The 15325-nt window shown below is 46.6% G+C and overlaps 1 protein-coding gene across 1 annotated transcript in view; it reads right to left on the bottom strand.

Moving 5' to 3' along the window:
• The window catches only part of Shc3 (SHC adaptor protein 3), a 124663-nt gene that overhangs the window by 26684 nt on the left and 82654 nt on the right, over positions 1–15325 (bottom strand). The window contains exons 5-7 of the mRNA XM_032884350.1: positions 14511–14564; positions 9171–9222; positions 5644–5770 (exon numbers count right to left, since the gene is read on the bottom strand). Coding sequence (XP_032740241.1) covers positions 5644–5770; positions 9171–9222; positions 14511–14564 — 233 coding nt within the window. The remainder of the gene's footprint in view (positions 1–5643; positions 5771–9170; positions 9223–14510; positions 14565–15325) is intronic.

A 15325-nucleotide genomic window follows, 5' to 3' on the forward strand; every position in this document is an offset into this window, starting at 1 on the left:
TACAGACACACACACACACACACACACACACACACACACACACACACACGGGGAGAGAGAGAGAGAGAGAGAGAGAGAGAGAGAGAGAGAGAGAGAGTTAGTGTTAACTGCCAACTTGATTATAATTCAGAGACAGTCCCTTGGGGATTTGCATGGGGCATTAATCTGGATTGTGGTTTAAGGTCTGACTACCTGCCCACTGTGGGCAGAGCCATTCCCTGGGCAGAGTGGTGTGAGATGGAGAGCACAGCCTAAGCACGAACATCTGTGCATGGCTCTTCTTATTGCAGAAGTGTGTGAGCTGCTGCCTCTAACTCCCTGCCTTGGTGAGCTGCCCCTTGCACTGTGAACCAGAATACACCTTTCTTCCTTAAATTGGTTTTGTTAGGATATTTTATCACAGCAACAGAAAAGAAACCAAGAGACACACCTACATACATATCACACACACACACACACACACACACACACACACACACACACACACACACAATTAAAAAACAAACATTTTAAAACAATGAAAGGAGCTGCAAGATCACCATTGTTGTGACATCTTAAATAGCCCTATTGACATCCCTGTGGTAGCCTTGTACGCTAACAGCCATCAATCAATACAACCGTCACTCAAGTAGCCACAGATGGGACCGAGCAGTTCTGAGCCCCTTTCAACAGCCAGTCCCAAAAGTTTATCATCATTTTCCCTGTCTGGGTGATCTTTTGGGAACCCAATTCCCCAAGCTGTCTTCTTTAAAAATTTACTTTTAATTATCACATAGTAATTTTGCACATTTATTATGGGGTGCTGTGTGCTAACTTGATACATTTCTACAGCACACAGTGACCAAATTAGAGTAGTTAGCACTCCCATCTCCTTAAGCACTTATCATCTGCTCGTGTTTGCCAAAGCTGTCTTTATTTAACCTGATGCAGAGCCTGCCTGGGGCATCCGTCAGAAACATTCAGAGGCAAGTGTTTATCATGGGGCTCGCTTGAGGCTGGGAATAACATTTGGGTCAAACAATTTTTACTAATGGAAGAAAGCGACAGAGAATGTAGAGTGTGTGGAATTAGAGGGGGGAACGTCTCAAACAAATAACCACAACTAATGGCCATCACAAACCCTAAAACGAGAAGCCGAGACATTAATAAACTCCTACACATTGGTCTAGAAGCTACATACATTTGCAGGGTTCAGTGTTTGTTCATGCCCACAGTGTGTAACATGGCTCTAAATTCTCACTTCTGGCCTACTACTAAACATCTCGGGGTTGGGGATTTAGCTCAGGGGGTTGGGGATTTAGCTCAGTGGTAAAGCACTTGCCTAGCAAGTGCAAGGCCCTGGGTTCGGTCCCCAGCTCCGAAAAAGAAAAAAAAAAAATCTCACAGGTAGAAAGTGAAAGTTGAAAAAAATCAACTGATTTACCCTCTTTACATACAAATACACAAATATGCATGCATATACATATGTACATATATACACATCTGTATATACATACAAATGTATACACGCAACACACACATGCAAACATGCACACACATACAAATATAATACATACAAACATGGATGCATATACATATATATGTTCATATACATACAATGCATACGTACACCACACACCAACATACATACAAACATGTACATGCAAATACACATGCACAATACCACATCTACATGTGTACATACATGCACATGCATATATACATGTTCGTATGTACATGCACACACATGTAGCCCTTCAGTAAAGACTATAAGGCTGTTGTTCAGCATTTAAGGAAACCTCTTCAGTCATTAGTGAGGGATGTAGCAGAGCCATCAGTGGGCAAAATGATATATGTAGATTGTAGAGCTTATGGAATTACTTCACTAAAGTCACTAAGACATCAGCAAACATTAACAGTATACATCCTAGAAATATGAGTTTCAGTCTTGCCACCTTCTATTATTTACATTTTTAATGTCAGCAAAAAGAAAAACCTTTTGTAAGCTATATAAAGAAGTGAGGAAGGATAGCACCTCTACAGGAAAAATAAGTCAATAGAAACTGTCACAAAGAAATCTCAGACTTAAGGAAAAAGTAAACAAAGACTCTAAGTACGTCAGTCAACCAAAAGAAATGATGTGTAAAACACTAAATATGAAAATATGTCTCACAAAATGTGGCTTGCCAGTATGTATAAAGAAATTAAAAAAAAATAAATTCTAAAATCAAAAGATACTATCACTGCAAACTCGAGAAGAAAATTTTAATAATTCACTTAAGCAAATAGGTTTGGGAGGAAGGAGGAGGAGGTGAAGAAGAGGAGGAGGAGGGGGAGAGGAGGAGGAGAAGAGGAAGAAGGAGGAAGAGGAGGAGGAAGAGGAGGAAGAAGAAGAGGAGGGAGGAAGAGGATGAGGATGAGGAGGAGGAGGAGGAGGAGGATAAAATTTAGAGTTCAATTCAGCTGAAACAGTTGGAGAAACAGAAAGGGATACTCATTAATAGAAGGGAATGGAGCCCGGGAGACCTGCAGGAGAATGCCAACATGTGTCAGCATGACAAGATCTAGGGTCACCAAAGGAGACACTCAGGGGCACAGCCATAAGGAGTACTGTAGATTAGGTTAGCCTCTGGCCATGCCTGTGAGGGCTTACCTTGCTCTGGTTAATTGCGATGGAAAGCCCATCCTAATAATGGGTGCCCCATTCCATGGTCTTGGATCTCTGGACAGCACAACTAGGAAGAAGCCAGCTGAGTACCAGCATCCATCAATTCCCTGCTTCCTAACTACAGACGTAATGTGACTAGCACCACACACTCCTGCCGCCTTGGCTTCCTTGTCATGATGGACAGTACTTCCTGACTGCAAGCCAAAACAGACCCCTCTTGGCCTAATGGTGATCTTTTTTTTCAGAGTATCTGTGTCTTGATTGTTAACTTGACAACATTTGGACATAACTGAAATCCAAATGACTGAGCACACCTGGGAGGGATTTTTTTTTCTTAATTAAATCTTTTAAAGTGGGAAGACCCACTTCTAATCCTAATGGGAAGATCCATTTTTAATCTTGGCCATACCTTCTGCTGGCAGCCTATAGAAAGGACACAGAAAAAGAAAGCTGGCTTGCTCTTTGCCCGCTTGCTTTCACTCTCATTAGCAAGTCCATTCTTTCACTGGCATTAGATTCTACTACTTTGGGATTCTGGCATATACTAAAGACCAGCTGAGACATCTAGCCTCAAGAACTGAAGAACTGAAGACTCTTGGACCTTCTGTTGGTATATATTCACTTGTTATGTAAGTTCTACTTCTCTAGAGAACCCTGAGTAATGTTGTATCTCATTACAGGGGGAGAAAAAGTAAGCAACAAGACAGCTTCCCAAATGGGAAACAGTAGGGCCATTAGCTTAGCAATTCTACTCTAAGGCATATACACAGGAATACTGAAAGATGGCTATCCCAAAACTTGGATATAACTTCATAGTAGCTTTGTTCATACTCGCCAAAAGAAGGAAAACAGTTCAATTGTTCACAAAGGGTTTATTTCAGTTAACAGGTTCACTGTCCATCCCGGAGGGAAATCAAGGAAGAACTTGAGCAGAAACCATGGTGGAATGATGCTTACTGTATCATATTTAGCTAGATTTCTTATATAGCCCAGAACCACCTGCCCAGGGAATGGTGCTGCCCACAGTGGGCTGGCCCACTGCATCAATAAGCAAGGCACTCCCCTTCAGGCAGATCCATAGTCAATCTGACCTAGGTAATCCCTCAAATAAGACTCCCTTTTTCCAGGTGACTCTAGGCTGTGTCAGTTGACAATTATAGCTAAAAAGGGCAGTGCAATTTCAAAACATAAATGATCCATTCCCTTTTGCAACTCAGTCTTGTCATGTCTTTATAAATTCTGAGAATGTAACCTGTGATACATGGACCCTGGATGGATTCTGTAAACAAACTACTCCAATCACATTCAAAATAAAGCCTCATTCTCAGGTCAGAGATGTCTGGGTTATGGCCAGTTCCCCTCATTCCTCCTCCAGCTTCATCCTGATAAACTAACTCATCAGCTTGGACAAAGTGGGTCCTTACAGGCATCCTGACAAATGGGTGAGGATACAGAACCAAGACTCTTTCCGGAAAGTCAAAGAAGACAAAGGAGCTGAGAGATACCTTCATAGTGGGAGTAGATCAGACATCAGCTCCATGATGATGTCACATAGCATCGTGAGTTTGAAGAGAGTAAGAAATAAACCTAAGAGAAATGATGCTTGTTTACAGTAAACACACTGCTAGGAAGGTTCTCCTATGTGTGTATACGTTTATACGTGTGTACGTGTACGTAGGTGTGCGTACATTTAATAATGTGTAGGTCAGGGGTCAGCCTCAAGGGCTATCTACCCTGTTATTGAGAAAGGGTCTCTCACTGGCCTGGAACTCACTAAGAAGACTAGGCTGGATAACCAGAGAACCTCAGGGATCCATGTGCTTCTCCCTCCCCAGTGCTGGGACTACAAATACACACCATTGTACCTGTTTGTGTTTGTTTGTTTGGCGTAGGTTCTGGATCTAAAACTTAGGTCCTGTGCCCATAGGGCAAGCACTTAACCATCTGAGCCATCTCCAGGCTGTAATAGCTTTCATTATGCAAGTTCATCAAGGGCAGGATAGGCTCCAGTTCAAAGACAGAAGGCCACTGAATGGTCCATGTACTCCATAGCACTTTTCAACTTTCTACCTCATGGAACACTCTTACATCCTGTCTTAGTTAGGGTTTTACTGCTGTGAGCAGACACCATGACCAAAGCAACTCTTATAAGGAACACATTTAATTGGGGGTGGCTTACAGGTTCAGAGGTTCAGTCCATTACCATCAATGTGGGAACATGGCAGCATCCAGGCAGGCATGGTGCAGGAGGAGCTGAGAGTTCTACATCTTCATCTGAAGGCTGCTAGTGGAAGACTGACTTCCAGGCAGCTAGGCTGAGGGTCTTATAGCTCACACCCACAGTGACACATCTACTCCAACAGGATCACACCTTCTAATAGTGCCACTCCCTGAGCCGAACATATACAAACCATCGCACATCCCAATAGAAGACTCTCCATGTATTCATTGAAGATGGCTATCTCGTTTAATAATAAAACAACCACCAAGCGATTCTTACCCCTGTTTTCCAGATGAAACCAAGGTGACTCAGACAGTTTAAGGCTCTTTCATAGAGACACATGGCTGGTGATCATCTCTGAAGCTATTAGGTCATGAAGGTCGATAAAGCAAAAGGATGCTGTTGGCAGGTGGGACCCTGTTTGGCTAAAGATGGGACACAGACCTTGTGTGGTCAGAGACCCAGCAAGGGGACCTGTGGAGGGATCGAAGGACTGGAGAAGACACAGTGTGCCAAAGATATATTACAGTGAAGTTTTTGGTAACCTTGTTACTGTCTCTATAGCTTCAAGAAAATGTTTCCTGCCCGTTCTGAGCCATATGCGAGCTTCCATCTGTCGGCTTCCTGTGCTGCTTCTACTGAGCCAGGTGTCCGTGAGCCCGGGAAAGACAGCGAAGATCTGCATCTGCGCAGAGAGGGGCGCTGGGAGCTGGTTTTAAAGGAAAGTTTACAGACCCTAGATATGCCTCGGAGAAAGGCAGACACCACCACTTACCGGTCCTGGAGAGCAGGAATCTTGGAAGGACACTGCAAATACTGCTTGAACCGGAGTTCAAAGGCTTGTCCGATGGAGCCAATGACATCTTGGGCTAGCCCGTCACAGCATTCCAGAATGTGGCAAGCTTGGAGAGAGGGGACATGTACTCATTAGAGACAGTGCCAGGGCTCTCTGGACCCCTTGGCAAGGAGTCCCATCTGGGATACAGAGAAAAAGAGCCACACGCCTCCCTCCTGGTATGGATCCTGGTATGTCTACCAATCCGCAGTCTCGTTACAACAGTGGGTAATAGACACGATGATTTCTTAGAGGGCTTTTCCGTGAGTGTAAATCTTTTATCCTTATTCTTTAAAACTTATTTTTATTTTATGGGCATGCGTGTTTCACCTCTATGTATATCTGTGCTTCTCATGCATGGAATTCCTGAGGAGGCTAGAAGCAGGGGGGGATGGGGAGGTATTCCCCCAGAACTGGAGCTCCAAGTGTTTGTGCGACACCCTGTGGAGGCTGGGAACCCAACCTGGGTCCTTTGCAAGAGCAACAAGTACTTTTAACCGTTGAGTCACCTCTTTAACCCCTGATGGTTCTGACACTCCCAGAATCTATCTCCAGCAGCTCTGACCTCCCTAAAGAAGCAGTGTTTAGAAAGAAATCTCAATCTCCAGCAGCTCTGACCTCCCTAAAGAAGCAGTGTTTAGAAAGAAATCTCAATACACACTGGATCTTGGACAGAGTTTCCCTAAGGCCCAGGAACCTTAGCAATAGATCGAAACTGGTTCCCATGAGATGAATCTCGATCTGTTCAAGGGATTTAGAGAAAGTTGTTCTTGACTTAGTAATAGTGAAATGTCGGTGAGGAATTCTGACTAGAAACACCAAGAAGTACAATGTGGGGATTATGGAGAAGATGGCTCCATCGTGACAAAAACACCCCCAACAAAAGCAAAAGGAGAACGGGTCTATCTGGCCCACAGTTACTGGTTACAGCCTTTATATGGTCCAAGGTGAAATACTTGGAGACCAGTTACCTTGGGGGCCTAGATACCCCTAAGCAATCAGTCTCACTGCATCAGAGTCACACAAACTACCTAGGTTTGTGCTTGTGCGTGTGGGTTCATGTTTATGTGTACACGTGTATGTGGAGGCCACAGGACACCTTGCCTCAGGTGCCGTTCATTCCTCACTGGACATTCACGTTGTTTGATGAGAGAGGGTCTCTCATTGACCTGAAACTTACCAACTAGGCTAGGCTGGCTGGCCACCAAAGGGTCCTCCTGTCTCCCACTTCTGATGCTAGGATTACAAGTGAGTGCCCTCCCACTTTTCAGGCTGGTTCCAGGAAATGACCTCAGTCGCTTATACCTGCACAGCAAAGCACTTTACCAACTGAGCTGTGTCCCCCAGGCCCCCCAAGCACTATCTAAGGACATTGCTGTCCCATGCTCTCAGAAGCGAACATTGAGATTTTTCTTATAAGGACCCTAAGTAACCCTCAAGTGGAGAGCACTTTGAGCACTTGACCTACTAAAGAAGTCTGAAAAACAAAATTGCCTAGATCGCTTGCAGTTAATTCGAAGCAAATCAAAACAAAGAACAAACTCCAGCTGCTTCTAACCCAGATAGCGATTTGTGGGGACAGTGCCAGATACCTCCCCGCTCGTGTCTGCCCTGATTTTTGGAGGCGGGGTGCTAAAATAGTTAAAGAGGCTGACTTATGCTGAGGGTTCAATTATATCTGAAAGAAGAAAGGTATGCCAAAAGTCCTAACCCCAGGACCCCAGAGGGTGTCCTTACTTGGAAACTGGGCGATTCCAGATGTAACTAGTTAGAACAAGATAACAGTGGGATAGAAGAGGCCCTGAGCCACCACAAAGTCTCATCTCTGTAGACATCCTTCAGTACTCACAGAACAGAGAGGAGGTAAGGATGGGTTTCAGTGGTACACCAGCAACCCAAGGGACAGTGGAGATCACCAGGAACTACCACAAGCCAGAAGCAGGCAAGAGGGATTTCTCCTCCAGAACCTAGGGGGAGCCCACATGGTGACACCATGAACTGGCTATCCATTCTCCAAAACTCTGAAGCAACACATCCGTTTGCTTTAAACACCTTCATCTCTGTGTGCTACCTTAGACACTGAACTGCAGCCTCTAAGCCTGCAGCAAGGACTTTTGCTCAAGGGCTCTGAGCAAGCTGTCCTCACTGTCACAGGCAGAACCCTGGTTGCCCGGGATCAGCACTGGCTATGTACAGAAAAAACAGGCTAGTATTAATGCGAACAAGGCATCTCAGGGCCACCACAGCCCCTTTCCTGCTCTCCTCAGACCTGTCCTATTTTTAAAAGAGAAGTCAGGGTGATTGATTGGTAAAGCGCTCGCCTTAGAAGTACAAGGACCCGAGTTTGATTCCTCAGACCGAGGCTTTAAACAAACGAACAAACAACAACAACAACAAAACAGGTGTCAAGGGACAAGTTTGCCATCTCAGCCCTGGGGCGGCAGAAGGAGGCTAACCCCTGCCCCGCTGGCCAACTAGCCTAGCCTACTTGGAGAATTCCAGACCAGTGAGACTCTGCCTCAAAAAAAATAAATAAATAAATAAATAAATAAATAAATAAAGTGGAAAGAAGTATTTAAGGAATGAAACCCAGTGTGGTCCTCTGGTCTCCACGCACACATTCATACATGTGCACCTGTACACACCACACACTCACACATCTGCACCTGCACACACAAACTCACACATGTGCATCCGTACACACACACACACACACACACACACACACACACACACACACACACACACACACACACACACACACACACACACACACACTTACAACTGTCAAGTGTTCCGGCTGTGTTCAGGGAGACCAGGTACAGCTCTAGAGTAGGAACCGGTCCTGTGTTATCTACCCCTTCCACCCTTTCTACCTCTGTGCTGTGTTATCTACCTCTTCTCTCCCCGCTCTTGACAGACAAAGCTTCAATTCGCATGGGGAAGAACAGGAAGAGCGAAGAGAACTTGTAGCTGTGGCGGGCACCGGGAGCTATCTAGCGTTCAGGGGTGTTTGTCCGAGCTCACCTCCTCCAGTACATTACTATCCACTCTGGTTTTATAAGTGTCACCCCCTCCTCAGCCTGTGCCTGAGGTCCCAGAAGCCCAAACGAGGTTTAAGTAGACAGCACACCCTAAGCTTAGATGCTGGACCCCAGAGCCAAGACAGGACAGTATGCACACAATGGGCGAAGCCGGTCAGGAGGATGGGCAGCTGTAGCGTTTCCCAGGCATAACTGAGGCCACTATCAGAGCCCAGGGTGAGAGAGGTGCCACCCTGACACAGGTGCGAGTGTGGTGCTTGGCATCTGCTAGGTCCTCTCTCAGCCAGGTGACAAGCTACTCTTGCAGGCCTCGATTAGCCTTAATCGTGTCATGTGCTTGCTCGCTAAAGGAGCCGAGGTAATTAGGGACATTAAGCCTGGCTTCACGCGAGTAAATGATTAAGTGGGTCAAGCACTGCTTACCTCTGCGATTCACAGGGTCCTTAGCGACGTAGGCAACATAGTCTGTTGTGTCCTATGGAAGGAAAAAGAGCCATTTGGGTCACTCATCACAGCGAGGGGTAGGGCCAGAGGGATGCAGAGCACTGTGTGCTGGGAACCCATTTATCCGTTACACAGCCCAGGATCATGGGGGAAGGAAAGTTCATGGACCAGCACTTTCCTAGTGTGGGAGAGCCCTGAGGCTTCTCAGCACTGGGAGAAGAAGGAAGGAAGGAGAGAGAGAGAGAGAGAGAGAGAGAGAGAGAGAGAGAGAGAGAGAGAGAGAGAGAGAGAGAGAGGCCAAATACTGCTTACAAAATTGGTCCAAAATAGATGTGCTTTGAGACAAGTCCTCAAATTTGGATGTGGTTGGAAGTCCTGAGATCTGAGTGCAGACTGGGCAGAGCTTGAGAAATCATGACCAGCTATTTGACAGCTCTACCCAGCTCTCCTGGGGACATGCTGCCAGTCTGTGACCACACTCAGAGCAGCCAGGCCTGCAAGCCCCTGACCTCCCTATGCTGGCTCTCCTCAGAGACTTTGAAGCTGGTGCTGGAGTTTTCTTAATCCTCTTTAAAGTACTATTGTTTTGTATTTCAAGTGTGTGTGTGTGTGTGTGTGTGTGTGTGTGTGTGTGTGTGTGTGTGTGTGTGTGTGTTGTGTAAGGGAGAGCGGATATGTGCACGTGTGTGCAGGTGCGTGAGGTGCTGGGTCCCTGGAACTGGAGTGTTGTACACACACACACACACACACACACACACACACACACACACACACACACACGTGAACCACCCTAAGTGGGTACTAGGAACCAAACTTGGGTCCTACAGAACAGCAGTAAGTGCTCTTAATCACTGAGCCATCTCTCAAGCTCTGTTTTCATAATTCTTAAGGCCAGAGAGACTTCTCTGCAACGTGGATATATTTTAAACACTCAGAACCACAAACCAACAAAGCCCTAAGGTTTCTGGGGTAACTTGGTCCTCAAGAGCTGCCTAAGTTGGGGTGTTGTGCCGTCACAGAGCCCTTACACCCAAGCACAAGGCTCTGCGCCCCATTCCCGGTTCCTCCCTCTGCCAACCGAACAGGAACTCTTCTTGGTCCACTTCCGTGGCTGTGTCCAACACCCTGACTTAAAAGCAACTCAGAGAAGAAAGGGTTTCTGTGGCCCCCACTTCCAGGGTAGAGCTCCTTAATGTGGGGAAACCGAGGCAGGACCTTAAAGCTTCACATGCATAGTCAACAGCAGAGAGAAAACTCAATACAGGGCTCTTGCTTGCCTCCTGCTTGATTTCTCCTTTCTTATGCTGATCAGGAACCCTGTGTAAGGACCACTGCCGCCCACAGTGGTCGGGCTCCTCCTACGCCACAGACCAATTCTCCAACTGAAGCTCTCTTCCCAAGTGACTGTGGGTGGTAGCAAGTTGATGGTTAGAACTCAGTGAGCACACCTCCCTACAGAGGGTAACTTGAAAGGTCAGCCTGTTATTTTCCAAATCTTTTGTTCCAAAGGACTTCAAGCTCATCTACTGCCCCATGTCAGACTCACAGTGGTTTGTTCTGGCCTGTAGGGTTTCATCTGGGAGGAAGTGCCCTCTCCCCTCCTAACAGAGATCCAGAAAACCCTGCCAGGAGTGTGGAGGGGAGGAATGGGTGGGCGTGGTACTCTCCAAGCCCACAGGAAAATAGAGGCAGGAAGACTTTCTGTGGAGGAGACAAAGAATCCTTGTCTCTGAGGCTCCTCTGAGCAATGTACATTTCCTGGTCTTTAATATTTCACAGATCAACTAGAGAAAGAACAGGAAGGCTGTAAAAATGGCCTCCATTCACGTCCATGGAGGGGCATCTTCTGAGGATTTAAAACTCTTGGTAAAAATATGGATTGTAGTTTACGACTCTTCACTCTCCTCCTAGATTCATGGGATGGGAGAGTCACAACCGTCCGGGGAGCTGCATGAGCATCTTAGCCAGCAGACCAAAGTCCCGGAACACGCCCTGGGGTGTGCCTCTAGCACTGTGTTTAACTTTCTATGGTCTTTTAAAACTAGCCGAGAAGCCAGGGTCATCTACAGAGCTGCCCTATTCTTCAATTAGCTTTGGGTACAGTTCCAGGATCAGGATTAAGATGCATGGCCAGTTTTCCCACATGGTAGGAGCTGGGATTTTTCAAGAAGCAGAGAGCTGATGCTTTTGCCCTAATTGACCCAAATTGCTGTCACTCTTGTGCCTAAGGATATATCTGAATAGGAGGAATTAGCAGAAGAATTGAATCACCTGGGTACCACTGTAGCCGAACTACCCTCCCTCCGAAAGGCAAAGCTCGACACCCTGGCAGGCAGCTCCGAGAAGCATGTCAGGTGGGAGGGGTTGCGTTTGGTTACAAGGAACTGTCTGTGGTACAACAGAACTGCATGCCAGCAGCTTTCCAGTCTCCATTTGCACCTTCCAAATTTGCTAGGGAGTCAGAGTTCAAGGAAATCTTACAAACAGGAGGAGTCTTTATTGTTTGATTTTTGTACATAGCCAGAGAGCTAGAAAGTAACTCCAGTCAGCTCTAGTGGTCCATTTAAGGAAGTCTTCTTTTTTTTTAAGGGGGATGATCCCTTCTCTAGTCTAAAGTACTACACTACGGCTGGGGAGGGAAGGCCCAGGAAGATAGCATGTCCTTCTCTCAGACGGCCCATTATTAAGAGAGAAGATAGATGTTGTCGCCGATCTTGATTTTTCTGTGGCATTGTTTGCTAGTGCATCGACATTCGGAACAGTGTTCTTGGCCCTGCAGTTCTACAGAGGGCACACTAAGTTCCAGAGAAGAGGCTGTGAGGATCTTAATCTGTGGTTACTGCATCCCTGTTCTCAGCCCCCAAGACCTCTGAGACAGGTCGGGGCATCCTCTTGGGACTCTTGTGTAAGCATGCAGGGAATGGGGGCAACCTAAGGTGTCCTTCTCCAGGCCTTTGAGACAGGGTCTGTCTCTTGCTGAAACTGGGAGCTCAGCGCTTAAGCTGGCTGGGATCCCCCTGTCTCTGCTTCCCTGGTGCCCAATTACAAGTGAACATCTTTTTGCCTGGGTCCTCCCAAGTCCTCCTGCTTACGTAGGAAGCGTTTTACCAAGCTGCTTCCCCAAGCACTCCTGGTGATATCTCAATACCTGGAATCAGGGTCTGTTGTCATCACTACCTGTTTCTTTTTGGAGGAAGAAGGATTGACAGTGTTTTCAAGTCTCTCTTGGCTGTCACTTGTCATTTTTATCTCTTTCCTACCGGGTGAACTAATGAGGCACAAAGCAAAGCTGTACACCCAGAAAGAAACTGAGGATCCCAGAACGGTTTTCTTTATCTTCTAAGAGAAGGTCTCACTCTCTAGCCCAGGCTAGTCTGAAGCTCACAGTATTCCTGCCCCAGCTCCTGTACACTGGCAGGACACGTGTCTCATTACACCTGAACCATGACAGTTTTTGGGAAAAAAATATCTCAGAGGATGTAAGATATTATAGCTCACTTCAAATGCCACCAGATGTTGTCAGTCCTTTTATTTATTTCAAGACAAGTCTCACTATGTAGACAAGGCTAGCCACTGTCCTGAATTTCAAAGTGGTCCTGTGCTACTGACGCTGACATTAAAGGCATGTGTGGCCACACTCAGCCAGTCATTTCTTCTTCTTTTTGTTTCTAGAAGGAATCATGGGGTGGGGGTGGGAGGATAAATGAAAGGGTTTATAGTCTTGAGCATATCCAGGACAAATAAGACATTCGAACAAAAGATGATGCACGGGGTTGGGGATTTAGCTCAGTGGTAGAGCACTTGCCTAGCAAGCGCAAGGCCCTGGGTTCGGTCCCCAGCTCTGAAAAAAAGAAAAGAAAAAAAAAAGAAAGAAAAGAGATGATGCATTTGCTTTCCCAAGTCCTCGCTGTGTGTACCTCTGCTCATACCATCCCTGAGCATTGATGTCATAGAATTTCCAGGAAGCAAAGTTATTTATGCAAATGAGGACTGGGTGGCCACCATGTTTAAGACACTGCGGTTGTACCTTTGCACTGCCCACCAGTCAACCACCGCAAACTTCTCTGGGCTAAAGACGAGGGGACGCTGGTGAAGGTCTTGGTCCAGGGGTGGGACTCAGGCTAGTGGAGTGTGGGTTACAAACACACAAGGGCTCTGCTGTGCTTGGGGTCTAAACAGGTCCTCCAGAACTGCTCCTGTGGGGAAGGCATAGTCACAGCTGACAGAGCCCATCACTGGCAGGCACTCAGATCACGAGGGCTGTGATCTAAACCATGGACCGATTCCCAGCTGAACTGACCGTGTACCGGTTAATTTTAACCATCAAACTTGATGCTACCTAGAGCCAGCCGAGTAGACAGTCTCGATTAAGAAGGCATTTAGACCAGGTTGGCCGATGGGAATGTCTATGCGGGGTCATCTTGGCTTCTAATTGGTATAGGTGGTGCCAGCCCCCTCGCTTTGACTTCCAATGTGTGTAACAGCATTTCTCTGGTGGTGCGATTGAGGGTTTTGAAACCCAGACTGTGTACGAATAGAGAGGGCTTTTAATTTCTTTTGTCCCTTAGTGCTGAAAACTTTACCCAGAACTGAACGTTAATCAGAGAGCATTAGAGGAGAGCCTTTTTCCTACCACCCCTGGAAAGGACTAGGCCTATGCCTTTCCTCCTCTCTCGGCTTCTTGATCTTTTTTTATTTTGTATTACCTGTCTGATTTTTGGGGTGCTTTTGGAAACATAGCAGGGAGACAACCAACGAAGGCAAGCAGGCTACCACTCAAGGAGGCCACACTTCCAGGTCTCCTGACACCTTGTGACTGAGAGGTAAGGGTAGACTGTCACAGGTTACCACACCCACCACCACCAAATAGCAACTAGAGTGACAGCCAAGCGATGGCTTGATGATAGAGTGGCTGTTCAGCACTGCTGACCTCAGTTCAGTCTCTAATACAGAAAAAAAAGGGGGGAGGGAGAAGAAGATTGGGGAGGGCTTCTGAAACCAAGAGGGGTAACCAACTGGGGTCACAGCTTCAGGGCTTGTGACTAAAAACATTTTCCCCATTAGGTATAAAACTTGCTTTCCTGGGGGCACCACCATTGTTCCCAAGCATGTACACTTTATCAGAATGAAGTTCTACCCAGACTGAAGTTTTCCTGATGCTAAAACAGCTGGACCATTATTAGAATAGTTCACTGGGGTTTCATTAAAATCACCACAAAACACTTTTGTGTCATGTCTTCAAGGGCACATCTTTGGAGCAGAGGCGTCTTCTCAGAAATTCCCAGCAAGAGCAAGAGAAACAAACCGAAGGCCACTCACCGGGTCTCCCCCTGAGGCGAAGGAGATGGACCGCATGTGATGGTTCGCTATGATCTGTCAGAGCGGAGACAAGAAGGAGACAGCCGTTAGCGCCTTGCCACATCCTGCAGGACCTGCTGTGTTGGCGGACAGCAGCGATGGCAAGATTTCCTGGAAACTGCCCCCAAAGAAACTGCAAAGCTCAGAGACAGTCGCTCACCTGCCCTCACATGCACAGCCTTAGAGCTGCTATCTTGAGGTTGATCAGAAAGATTCTTTAAGCCTCCCAGCAGCTGGGAAGTGAGAACCCTGGAAGCCCATTTTAAAGGCATGGGACATGAGACCAGAGGGGACAAGGGGCTTGTTCCAAGTAAGAAGAGTAGTAACTCCAGGTCTGGGAAATCAAGGCTCCAACCTGAGGCCAGGACTTTGTGCAGAAGAAAAAAAGTGGGCCAGGAGAGATGGCCCAGGTAATGAAGCTCTTACCTTACAAGTACAGAGATCCAAGTTCAATCCCCCAAACCCGCCTTACAAGTAGGGGGACCTGAGTTCAATCCCTACAACTCACATGAGAAAGAACCCAGAACAGTGGCTACAATCTCAGTACTAGATAGAGACAGGTATCTTAGCTGAAGGAGCAGGTTTCAGACCATTGATTCAACCCACATATTACCTAGTGAAAGACAATGCAGGTTGGCCTGTGACCTATATGTCCTCACACAAACATATACCACACATATGTACACACACACACACACACACACACACTGTACTGGCTAGTTTTGTGTGTCGACTTGACACAAGCTGGAGTTAGCACAGAGAAAGGAGCCTTCCTT

This window comes from Rattus rattus, chromosome 14, assembly GCF_011064425.1.
Source record: "Rattus rattus isolate New Zealand chromosome 14, Rrattus_CSIRO_v1, whole genome shotgun sequence".
NCBI lineage: Eukaryota > Metazoa > Chordata > Mammalia > Rodentia > Muridae > Rattus > Rattus rattus.